Source organism: Typopeltis vanoorti, chromosome 18, assembly GCF_054136105.1.
Source record: "Typopeltis vanoorti isolate ZY-2024b chromosome 18, IOZ_Tvanoo_1.0, whole genome shotgun sequence".
Classification (NCBI taxonomy): domain Eukaryota; kingdom Metazoa; phylum Arthropoda; class Arachnida; order Uropygi; family Thelyphonidae; genus Typopeltis; species Typopeltis vanoorti.
Window position 1 is genome coordinate 24,066,018 of NC_143566.1, and position 13,494 is coordinate 24,079,511.

General features: G+C 35.7%; 1 protein-coding gene across 2 annotated transcripts in view; it reads right to left on the bottom strand.

The window, feature by feature from the left end:
- The window catches only part of LOC150096546 (docking protein 5-like), an 86,916-nt gene that overhangs the window by 19,208 nt on the left and 54,214 nt on the right, over positions 1-13,494 (bottom strand). For both annotated transcript variants that reach the window (XM_090407935.1, XM_090407936.1), the window contains 2 exons: positions 9,945-10,167; positions 2,013-2,129 (listed from right to left, as the gene is read on the bottom strand). In XM_090407935.1, coding sequence (XP_090264061.1) covers positions 2,013-2,129; positions 9,945-10,167 — 340 coding nt within the window. The remainder of the gene's footprint in view (positions 1-2,012; positions 2,130-9,944; positions 10,168-13,494) is intronic.

Consider the following 13,494-nt stretch of genomic DNA (forward strand, 5'->3'; position numbering starts at 1 on the left):
CATGTCAGATCAAAAATAGCTATAGAAAATAAAATAATAGAACAGGTGACACAGTTTAATTATTTAGGCTGCATAATAACATATCTAAAAGATAAAGATGGAAAAATAAATTTCAGAAAATCTATGAAACAAAAGAACACTGAATAAATACAAGACTATTTGTTTATCATTTAGTGTATGGGAGTTGGGGGGGGAGGGGGAATAAAAGAAATTGAGCCAAATTGATAATTAAATTAACCACTTGATGGCACACTGTCTAGGAGTAAATGCAAATTCCTGAGGCTTCCAAGAAAGGAGTGTATGGGGAAGTCATCAGTGATATGATGCAGTCTGCATAGCAGCCTTGTCCAATCCTAAATTTGTTTAGCTGACTCCAAAGGTGTCGAGGCAGACTGCATCCTGGCAGTTTGATAGTTGGATCTGTGATCAAGTACTTGTTTGTTAGGCCTCTGTTTCTGGGAGGGACCTGCACCAGCCCCCTCCCCAGCTAGGTAGTAGCAATTCTTAATAATACCTCACCTTCGAGGTGCAAATACCAACTATGGTATCCTAGACACTACAAGAAATGAACAAGAAAATAAACTCTACTTAAATTTTATAACAGCCACTCTCAGTCTATTATAAATATGGTCCGAAAATATGGACTGTTAAAAAGAAAGATGAAAGTAAAATACAAGTTGCAAAAATGAGAGTTTTAAGAACAATTAAAGTATGAACACAATTGAATTATATAAAAATGAAGACAGATATTTACAATGTAAATGAAAAGATCAAGGAATACCAAGAGAAATAAAAAGAACATTTATCTGAGGTGGAACAATGTCAGCTACCAAAACAAGTCACTAAATATAGATAAAAGAAAAGGCAAGAGGAAGACCAGTGAAGCAGGAACAGGCAAATACCTCATCCTTGTTGGAGAAGAAGACTACTTACCACACCAGCTCTGCTAATTCTGTTGTCTTTGAATATTTATTATTATTATGGGCGACTCCAGGGAGTCCTTAGACTCATCTAGGGAGGCCCATAAACATCATGTCCACACAACTATTCGACATTCTCACAGTATCTATCATACCTTGCCTTGAACTCACTCACTGTCATAGCACCCAACCCACAATAGATTCTGGCAGCTTATTCCACTCATTTACCACTCTAAAAGTAAAGAACCCAGCTCTAACACCCTTGCCCAGCTTCCATCAGGATGCAGTTGATGTTTCTGCCAATTTTCATTGTCTTGTCTCTTTACTGCTGATTTTCATAGCAAATTTATTTCAGCAGTTATTCAATTTAGTCAGGGAATCTTGCAAATTGTACTGGATTTATTCATAAGTATAACATCATCTGCATAAAAAAAGGGCTCAGATTAATATCTCAGAGTTTTATATCAGGTTTGATACCACTTTCCTTCATAGTGACCGATACAGATGATGAATAACAGAGATAATGTGTATCCTTATCTCGCACCTGATTTAACATCAAACCATCATTCCAAGACCTCTGTCAATTCTAACTACTAACAACTCAAATATAGACTGAATTGCCCAACATGTCCCATTCACTCCATATAACTGTAGCATTTTGAACAGCTCTTCTCTGGACACTTTGTCATATGCTTTTTCCAGATATACAAAACTTAAACACAGATTCTAGTTATATTCCCCATGATTTCTCAACTATATGTTTTAAAATGAAATTCTGATTCTGATAACTTCTAATTGGCTTGAACAGGTTAACACAATTTTAGTAATGATCCTAAATACCAAATTTCACCTAAATTATATTAGCCAATGCATAGCTTTGGCATGTATGTGAATGTACATACAGAGGCAAAATTCAACCCTAAGTATGGACAGGGTAGCAAAACTTATTAATAAAAATATTTCAACACTTCACTGAACAAGTGATTTTTAATATTACTTGTCATGGGAAATAAATTTTACATAGAATAATGCATCATGTTATAAATAATGTATATTAAAATGAAAAGTTGCTAAGGTACAAAAGCCTCATACCTTGCAGTTCTTTCTGAATTCCTGGACTAAGTACATCAGGCTCTCCAGTAGCAAGACCAGGTTGGGGAACTAGAGATTCCTGCACAAGTAGCTTTACCCAAGTGTCAGCATCAAGATCTATTAGCAAGGAGAAAAGTTCTATTTACACATTACTGATAACACATATTGCAACACAAAGAAAGTTACTTAATCAAAAGAAAAATTTAATAATTGCAGCCTCAGTGGATGCAGTCATTCTGTGGTATATATCTCTCATTAATATTTCTATATGTAGGCTATGCCGTGTAAGTAGTCTTGGTTCCATCTCAAAGCAGTAGCTGGTTCATTTAGTGAACCAATATTCTCTAAAGAAATTAACTGGTGATATCAGAATATTCTGTAGCAAGTTTTTTTTATTATTATATGAAGTAAATGAAACATGTAACAAGAAATTATATTCTTGTTTTTACCTTTTCACAAAAGGCTACTTGTATATGTAGAAATGATGACTTCATGTTGAACTGGCCAAGCAAGCCATAAAGCATCACACAATTCCCTTCGGGCATGTATAATGCCATGTATCATGACAAGGATAACTACTTTTACCACTGATTTAGCTCTCAGTATCTGCAAAGATCTGTTCCCACTGAGACCTCAACAAAGGTCTAAACTGGCCTGAATAGCCACCATTTCCATAATTCATGGGAAGATATGTAAGCAATGACTTAAACAGTCCATCTACCAACCAGCATACTCAACAATCTCCTTGATTCACCCAACACCCTGGAACTTTTCTTAACCAGTTCTCCTTCCAGGTACACAGTTGAGATGAACATTCCTCTTAGTAATTCAGATCACAAATACATGTCATTTGATGCTACAACAATGCCCAGTGGGAAAAAGTTCCAAGACATTTAATCCTACTTTCCATTATAAGACTAATGTTTCTGCTCTCTAGATACTTCTCATCTTGTTAGAGATATTATCCATGTTGAAATGAGAACTTCATACCCCCCCACTCTGTTCAAAACTGCCATCCAACATCCAAGCTATAGTTTTCCAAGGCAATCTCAAAAAACAGCTTAAGTGGCTTGAAACAAAAACTCCAGCTTGGGTTATATTCTGCAATAAAGCATGTGACACTTGCAAAACAATCATGCTAAGTCAGACTTGGAAAGAGTTAAAATGTAATAAACTCACCTCCTGCACCAATGACAATTGTGCGTACTGATCCTCCTTTGCAAAAGCTCATGGATGCAATTCTGTCCATCTGTGCTCCCCATATCTCTATCTATCACACCTGAATGTCATAAATGGAACATTAACTAAAGATAAAGCTGAATCCTAGCATTATTCTTCTCATCCAACTCCTACACAAATGACGAACTAAATCATCTTGTACTTTATAAGGTACACTACATTGTGCCTCATGTGTCCTTCAGTCAGAAACACATTTAAAGGATCTTGAACAATCTCAATGCCAAAAAAAGCTTCTAAACCTATCGTATCCCATTAATCTTGATCAAGAGATGAGCACATCGCTTCTACACTACCTAGTCTACCCATAAATACTGTTACAACTGGAACAGTACCTAAACCTTTAATCTATCAATAAATCATTTACAGCTTTCAGCACATACAAACCACATGTATAACATACATATAGTAGCACTCAATGTTTGAAAATCCCACTTTTGGCTTCATGCACCTTCAGGCTGACAATGCTAGGGTGTCATTTGTTGCAGGCTATTCTCGCTAGCTCCAACTACAATTTGAAGTCCAACAGATTCAGGTTGGGACTTCCAGATGGCCCATCAGATAGTGATATGGGGTTGGGCATATTTCCCTCCAACAACAAGTTCCCTAGTCCTTGCCTTGTGTGCAGGGACTGAGTCCCGCGGGAAGGCCCGTTGCCTACCTTCCATGAAACAAGGTGTTGTTCAGGGGCCATACCACAGGTTCCAGTACACCATCTCGATACACTTTTATGAAGGTTTTGACCTTTCTCGCAGAAATGCAACTTGGATATCCATTGATACATCTCCCCCTCCCAAACCATCCCTGATGCAGGGTGATGACCTCCCTGAAACCTGAGTGCTATGGCATGTGCTGTGCGACAAAGCAGGTTACCGATCATTTTGGAAGTTAAACGACTCTCCAATGGTGAAAATCTTCTCATCTGTGAAGGGGATATCTGTGTCTGTTGTTTGCATACTGCCAGAGAAGTGCCTTTGATTTTATCACTCTACCACATAAAGTTCTGGTGTTAAAAGGTGTCCAGTAGAACAACGATAGGCTCTCAACCCCAGGTCATCAGTTAATATGCGTGACATCATTTTTGGAGAAATGATCATCTCTTGCGACATCACTTTGTGTTCTCCTAGGATTATGGCAGAGGCATGCCTTCAGTCCTCACAAGCTGTTGTGTCCTAACACAGCATGGTTAATACAGAAATACACGCACACCCTATTGATCCTAAGTGTTTTTAGCGTGGTGAAAATAACAGGTGGCTGAATTCCAATCTTGGGAAGTGTTATTACAACTACAATTACAATTACAATATTATCCAAATCAATAATATTACAATTATCCAAAGAATTGCACCAGCCTTCTTCTGTTAGTGGCACTCTTCACAGCCAACATTGCAAGGCTGGTGCAATTCTTTGGACAGTGCAGAAATTCTAACAGTAGTTATTGAAAGACTTTATATTACACTCAGGTATCCATACCACAACATGGAAGCACGTTCATAACATCCAATTCCAAAAAAAGAGTCTTAACTAAGTGTCTACCATAAAACAGTCAACCAGTTGCTCTCATCATCTCAGTGCTCTTAAAGTAATGAAGCCTACAGCCATCAAAACCTGGTCTCTTTTTCCTAATAGAAAATCAATTAGCATCCTCCATGGTAACAGCCCAATCCACCTCAACTGTCCCAAGTACATCCTACATGATGCATTCTACAAAAAAAAAAAGGGAGGAACATGTGCTTTTGTAAAATCGGATATCCCTTATCAAAGATTATCCAATGTCCTTACCTCACTATACAGCCTTCATTTTCTGCATTAATTTTCTCCCTTAACTCAGACAATCATGCTGTCTGTTTTAACTACCTATCACGAAAAATTGATTTCTTACAAACTAATTAACCAACTTCTGAGATTGTCCTCCTTGGGGACTTTAATGTCCATAACACAAACTGGCTCTCCTACTCCAACTGCACAGATCAAGCTGGAAGGGAATTGAATTATTTGTCATCAGTCACAAATAGTTACTCTACAAACCAGAATACCAGACAATTCTCATCATTCTTACAACACTCTGGACCTTTTCTTAACTAGCTTTCCCTCCAAATACACTGGGGATGTTTGCTATCACCTTGACAATTCTGACCACAATCTTATTGAAGTCTTCTCTACAGTTCGTCCTTCTCCCAGCCAATCTCAGCCTCATATCCCATGGCACTATAATTGTGCCACCTAGAATGACCACCAGAACTTTTATGCCTCTTTTCCATGGTCAAATTACTGCTTTTCTCTTTTAATCCAAACATTTGCATTGAACTAATAACTGAAATAATCCTCAATGGAACAAGAGCCTTTATTCCCCACTCCACTGCAAACCTCCAACCCATATCCAAGCTCTAGTTCTCAAAAAAATGCAGCTTATATTCAATGGCTTAAATTGAAAATTCCAGCTTCTCATTCATGCTTACACAACAGCAAAAAAGTGTAAAAAAAAAGTTATCAATGATTTCCAAGCAGACTTCATAAGAATGAAATGCAATACACTTGCCTCCAGCTCGACCAGCAGTCATGCCTTCTGGTCCCTTGTTAAGGCTGTTAGGCATAAATTCTGCTCTTTCCTGCTCCTACCTCTCTCTCATGCCTCCAAAACTTGAAGCACCATGCAAAAAGAGGAACTTAGCCTTCAAAACATCCACATGCCATGGAAAGAAGAATCTTATGGATAAGTAAAAAAGACTACATAACAAATACAACTATCAGAAAATTAACCAGAGTAAAAGAAGTAGGGAAAACCATATATGACAACGAAACACGGTGGGCAGGTCATATTGCAAGGCTCAACAACAACAACAGGCAGACCTACCATGTCACAAACTGGTACTCAAGATCAACCAAGAGAAAACCCAGTAGACCTCCAACTAGATGGGAAAAGCCTCTAACTAGAGTGATAGTGGAACCTTACCGTCACTTGAAGGGAGCAAAAGTACATCAACTATATCATGCAGTGTATGATCAGAGAGAAAACTAGTGCAGAAGTCAAAGCACACCATGCCTTATGATGGAGAATTAATACGTTTGTGCCAAATGCAATCAAATGCCTTAGATATCAAGAGCAACCACTTGATATCTCAAACTTCTCTGTGGCATTTTTTCCAAGGGTGGGCGACATAAGCAAGAAGCCTTGCTGATACAGTAGAAGAATTAATATCAGCAGCTGGAGAGGTTGCCAGGTAGCAGTTCAAGTTGTCGGCTAATGTTTTCACCAACACTTGACAAAGAATTCAGTCCTGAGGAAAAAACCAGACAGTAATTTGATGCTAACCATTTATCAATATTTTTAGGAACAAGCTGAATACTAACTAATTTTGAAACTGCAAGGTAGATACCAGTGGAGCAGGAGAAAATAAAAGGCAACACAGAACAAGAGTAATTCTGGAGAAAAACCTCTTCAGAACAGAGAAATGCTATGAAGAACTAGGAAATGCTTAAGTAACCAATATTTCTGATCTCTTTCTCATAAAAAATAAGGTGACAGTGAGAGCTTGTGTGTCTGGAATGGTAAAATCATTAATGGAAGAAGTGGAAAAAAGTAATAAGCCAGGAAGCTAGCTTTTCCATGATTAATGAAACAATACAATCATCTGAGTATAAAAGATATGGAGGCAGAGTGAGACAAAAGTTAGAACCAAAGGTTTTGAAAGACCAGAAAGCGTGACTGAAATTTATGCAATGCAAAGTTCATTCCTGCTTTTGACCTTTCAAAATCGGTTTTGGATGTATTCATAATTTACTTGCAACTATTTTGATGATCAGTATAAAAAGAAGAGAAAGACAGAGATGTCAATGAAAGCCAACTACAAAATGTTGATTCCTCTTGTGTTTGGCCTTCACACACTTCTTTCAGGCCATGGCCCCTATATATCAATAAGTGATGAGGAATTAAAGCAGAATGGAGAATGGATGTTTCCATATCAGTAATCCCCCCCCCCCTCAGATGATGCATTCAGTACAAATATTTCTATTAGAAAACAGTAGAGATCAGCAGCTAGAGTTGTGAACATTAAAATCTCCACAGAAAATACTAACAGTAAAAAGAAATTGGAAAACGTTCAAAGAAAGGAAATCAAGAAGTTCAAAGTGTAAGGTGATGGTATTGTGATCAAGACAGAAAATTAATTTAACATAATGAGAAAGAGAGAGTTTTAACTGCAGACAGTCAATAAAAGAGGGAAGTTTCAGACACCGACATTTTATATATATATATATATATATATATATATATATATATCAGAGTGAACATATGAACAAATGCTACCGTTGATGAAAAAATAATGTAAGAGTGTGTAATTTGGAAAAATGAGATCAGTGCTCAAGAAGCTGAAATTTGATTTTCTTAGGAAAAGTAGATGCAGTTTTGCACAGTAAAGAGGGAAGTGATATCAGTGAGAATGAAACTAAGACCACAATAATTTGTGAAGTGGATCTTGAAGGTGATTTACCTGCATATATTCCATCTCTTTGCGTGGCTTCTCATGGTTGATGTTTAGTGTGCAATGAAATTGGAAGGGACAATGGAATATGAATTCTTTTTACTAAGTCACACACACATGATTAGTTTCAGCCAACTACCTGCAAATCTGTGGTTATGGGTGTGCTGGTTATGCTGCTTCCTTACAAGCATACATCACAGATCTACTATGGATTCCCTCCAGGCAGCTATAGGAAAACTCTTGAAGTGCTATGTTTGATTAGCAGCCAATTCCGCATAATAACTATTTCAAAGCCAAAAGAAGAAATGTCGAGTCTCTCCTGTCTGATCTGACTCTGAAAACATTCATATTGCACAGTAGAAGAGGGAGGGTTATAAACTAGAAATATAAAGTGGACCAAAAGTCAAATATGTTTTTGGCTATTTCATGATTCCAACAGACAAAGAGATGGTATTATATTCTTTAATGTATGATAAAATATAAAATAAAACGTGGTTTCACTGTTAGTCTGGTTGGCCAAGTAGTTAACTGCTCTCCAACCAACAGGCAGAGGTTCCAATCCTGCAGTAGACATAGATGTTTGTAAAATGTCCTGAAGTGGGAGATAAATTTCATTGACTAATGTGAGACCAGTTAGTGTCCCTGCTTATTGGGACCTAAAGTGGCTTGATAAAATTCCATGTGTAGTCTCTAGAGCAGGGTTTCTGGATTATGTAACCAAAATTAATAAAAATAATTTGATTTTAAGAAATTTCTTAGTCCATTCATAGTGCTAAAGCACTATAGGTTTATAATCTTTCATGGGTGAGAAAGTCACAAATCTACTATCTAATACCAAACACTTGGTCTTTCCTCACCACAATTCAACTCTTGCCTACATAATTCACACCTAAGAAGTTTCTTACTGTCTGATGGTATAATTAATACCCTATCAGTTGATGGATATAGCCAGGGCCAATAACAATTACAAGCCCATCGATGTGAATATCGTGGATTTTCTGGGAAAACCCTATAACTCCAATTTTGGAGTTATGTTATCCGCATACGTAAAATTTTATGCTCTATCGTCTGGTAAAACCCTCTTTCTCCTCTGAGGTATAGTGTTGGAGTTATAGTCTTGGTCAATCTTCACTAAGTCCAAACTTGCATATTATGTAAGTTTAGATTTGGTTCGTGCCAACCAACTGGACTTCACTAAAGTTTAGTGTACTACACTAAACATTGTGCTGGTCTGAGCATCAGTTTCATCAGCATTGTAGACTTCCATGGTCAGCTCAAAGACTTCATAATCATCCAATCTGCTTCAGTTATCTTCAAATCTACACCATTTTATCTCCTCCTTTTAGGCTAAAAATTTGATTACTGAACAATAATTACATAAAGAAGAAATGTCATCCTGCTACTTAAATAGCTCAATATCTTGGTTATGTGGCAAACTAGTCATTCCTATGATTTTTATTTTTTTTATGCCAATCCACCCACAAATAGTTTTAAACTTATAGTATATTTAAAACCAAGGGAGGTCCAGCTATCTGATAATCTAGAAGCTCTACTCTAGAAACCCAACATAGAATTTTTATAAGTTGCATCAGGCTTCCAATAAAAGTCATCTACCACCTAAAGGGCATAATGATTAACAACTAGCTAGTGATAGTTTGTCATAAAGCAACCAGTTATCAGAGAAGAATGATTTATAGTGAGGGACTGGATAAGATGTGTATATTAGTTTTATTATTTACTTACATTCTTTATAAAGTTATAAAAGAACCTCTGATAATGGCTTGATTTGTTTATATTTTGTGTGTTGTAATTATAACTCCACATCTGATTTTTTTTTTTTTTTTAATTCAGAAAGTTCATTTTTTTTAACTAACAGGGAAGGTACACTACTAAACACAACAGCTGAAATTTATGATTTTACGAACACGAATAAAAACTTAACCATACATAACCACTAATAATTATAAGCAGTCATCAATCTTGGAGAAGTCTGTTATAACATTACTAATGTTCAACAAAGTGTTAAGATCTTCCTTAACAATAAATCATCATGCTGTAACACATTTCCATACACAATTAAAAAGAACAAGTGCTAATATTAGAAGCAATAACATTAGTTTTACTATTTTTGAACATTTTGTGAATAGTATGGGTAGACTAGCATCAGAACCTCATGTTTTAATTTTGTTATGTAATCTTAAGTGTTAACACTAACCTGAGTCACAAGCCATACATTTTGTAGAATTATCATGAAAGCAAATAACAAATGCATGCTTTCTGACACTGGATGGAACTCTAGACACACTGCTAACAGATGTCAATAATGCTACTTTGTGACCTGTTCCAGTACGGGCACTTCTTTCATCAACATATTTCTCCAAACGGCATGGGCCTTTACTTGATGCACGACGCAAAATAATCCACCTTCTTTGCCACAGCTATAATTACAAAAACAGTTAAAACTGCCATTTAAGCATAATAAGTACATTAACACATTAGCATTATTTAGTTGTAGAAAATTGGATTTTAATTTATTTGCTTTAGAATTTCACATTTAATATAAAGATGACATGCAGCAAATAATAATGGAAAGTTAATTAGGTAGATCTATCATAATATCCTGTACATGAGTACACCTAACAGTAATCTATTTGGATGACCAAATATATGCTCATCAAATATGATACTAAATACAGATCACCTAAATAAGAAGCTAATACCATTGCACAAATATAGAAACATTAACCAAAATCTAAAATTTTAGATACAAAAATAAAAACTTTTGTGTCTCTTTAGCTTTTACAAAAAAAGTCAAGGGATATACCTGAAACTTTCTTTTAGACTTAGCTAACTGGCATCTTTATATTCACCATGTGATATTTCTCACAATGATGATGATTCATTTTGTCACTTTGCTACTTTTTTTCCTCATCATTATGAGAAATGCAATAATCTCTAAACCATGTAAGAATTTTGATTTATTATATAGCCCACTCTTGTGGGCTATATAATAAATCAAAATTCTTCTCTCAAGAAGCACTAATATTCAGAGTGCATGACATAATGCAGAGCACTGAAACTCAAGTAGTGTAAATGAAAGTAAATTAACACATCTATATATACAGATAATTACTGATACAGATAATGTTAGCATGAGTACTGAGTGGATAGCATTTCTGCTCTCTAATAGGCTGTGAGTATAAATCTACAAATGGATGTTTATGAATGTCATTATGAGATTACTTTACATCTTGGAGCCTTTAATTAGCATGAAAAAGTTCTATATCTGATCTCTAAAGCAGGATTCAGGATTACCTAATTCTTAGTCAATACACAGTACTAATATATTACATTAGTACTATGTAATCTTGCATTAATCCTTCCTTTGCAGGAAAGATTAATGTAAAAAAAAAAAAAAAAAAACTTTTATATAAGAAATGCCAGTTTCAAGTAATTATGCGGACAAACTTCAAAATGAGAAAATGGACAATGAAATTTATTTGTGCTTAATGGACCCACAGAAGGTTCTTCTAAGGAAAAACTGGAAGAATTTTTTTGTCATTAGAACAGGCAGCTGGCAAAGCAAATTGAAAAAGTGGTCTTTGTTGGGGATCTGAACAGCGGAGTAGAAAATGAATCCCACCAGGCATACAGGAACATTTTGGGAAAATTTGGAGAAAAGGGCAAAGCTAATAATAATGGTAAGTATTTGCTGGACTTCTGCTCAGGACATGGACTAATTTACTAACACCATGTGCACAAGTTCACATGGAGAGAAGACCAGAAATAAGAAAAGCCTCACTGACTATGTCATTGTTGATAGCGATATCATCATGCTAGTCAGGATACAGAAGTCTACAGAGAATTACTTAGTGTACACCATTACTTAGTACTAACCAGGATAAATATGGATATCACATTGAAAAGAACACTATGTAAGAAAGTTTTAAAAAGAATTAAAGTTGTGCAGCTTTTACAAGTAAATTATAGACTCGGCTATACAAACATTACTGAAGAAAAAATGAAACAAACTGAAAACAAGAACCAAAACTTGGAGTTTCAGTGGCAAACTCTGAAGAAGACATTGATTGATTCAGCTAGTGAGGTATGCAGTGAACTTTGTGAACTTGTATGCAAGTAAAGAAAAATAACAACACTATGGTGGACACAAGAAGTTAAAGAAGCAGTCCTGGAAAAGAAGAAAGCATACCAAAAGTTCCTAGCAAATAAGTTGGCAGATGTTCCAAAAGAATACAGAGAGAAAAATGTAAGAGAGTTAAACTATGTGTAAAAGTAGCTAAACAAGTCATGGGAAGACTTGGTCTTTCCATGGAAAATAAATATCAGGAAGGTGGCAAAATGTTCTGAAGCATAATGAAGGAAAGAATAATGTAAAAGAAATCAAAGATGGTAAGACGACATGAAAACGGAAGATAAGGATATCCTAGATATCTTGAGTAATTACTTTGAAAGACTGTTAAACAAACGAAGCAGTGACAGAATTGTACTAGATAATTTTCAAGAGGAATGCAAAGAGGAGTAGATATCCATACTTAAGGCAGAAAAAACCATCAAAAACTCGAAATGTGAAAAGGCAGCTGCAGTAGATGATATTTGACCAGAAATGCTCACGTATGAAAGTGTAAAAGTTTTGAGTGGCTACAGTGCATAATTCAGAGGACCTAGTCAGAAGGTCAAATTCCTGATGATTGGTCTATAAAAAAAAAAGGGAATAAAACTGAATGTGAGAATTACAGTGGAATTTCTCTACCAAGAGTTCCAGGTAAGATTTATGCAAGCATACTTGAAAAGAGGTTGAGAAAGACTGTGGGAGAGAAACCTGGAGAATAACAAGAGGTTGTCAAGATCAGATGTTCACTTTATGACAAATGGTTGAGAAATCATGGGAATATGACAAGGATCTGTACTCAAGTTTTGTAGATCTTGAAAAGGCATATACAAGGTGTCCAGAGAAAAGCTTTTAAAATTATATGGGGTGAATGGAACATTATACAGAATAATACAGTTTATAATTAAAATGTCATTTATCAGTTAGAACTGAAGGAAATATAGGAAGATGATTTGATGTAAAATCAGGGTTAAGAAAAAATGCACATTATCTCCACTCTTATTCATCATTTATACGGATCACATTATGGAAGAAGGTGGCATCAGACCTGGTATTAGAAATGGAAATGTCCAACTTAGCTCTTTGCTTTATGCAGATGATGCTGTACTCCTAAACACATCTACTGCTAGTCTCCAGGATTCTCAAACTAAACTGAATAACAGCTATAACAAATTTGGCATGAAAATCAGCAATAAAAAGACCAAAACAATGAAAATAGGCAGCAACATAGAAACTTCAGCTGCATTCTGAATGGAGATCCTATAGAGGAGGTAAAATATTTCACAGCTATAGAGGCACAGTTTTTTGTGAAGATGGCAGGTTAAATCTGGAAATAGATAACAGAATAAGCAAAGCTGGTATGGTGAGTAGCCAGCTGAATAAATTTATAAATTTATATAGAATAAGAGAGAAATTAGCAAAACACCAAACTAGTAGTATACAAGACAGTGTTCAAACTAGTTTTGAATGTGAGAGTTGAGTTAGAAATAACGCACTTGATCAAAGACTAGAGACTGCAGATATGAGGGTTTAGAGAAAACTTAGAGGAGTGAACTGATGGCATCAATGGCAGAATCATATTAAAAATGAAGATATTAGAAAGGAACGTGACATTACTAGCATTAAAGAGTGTGTT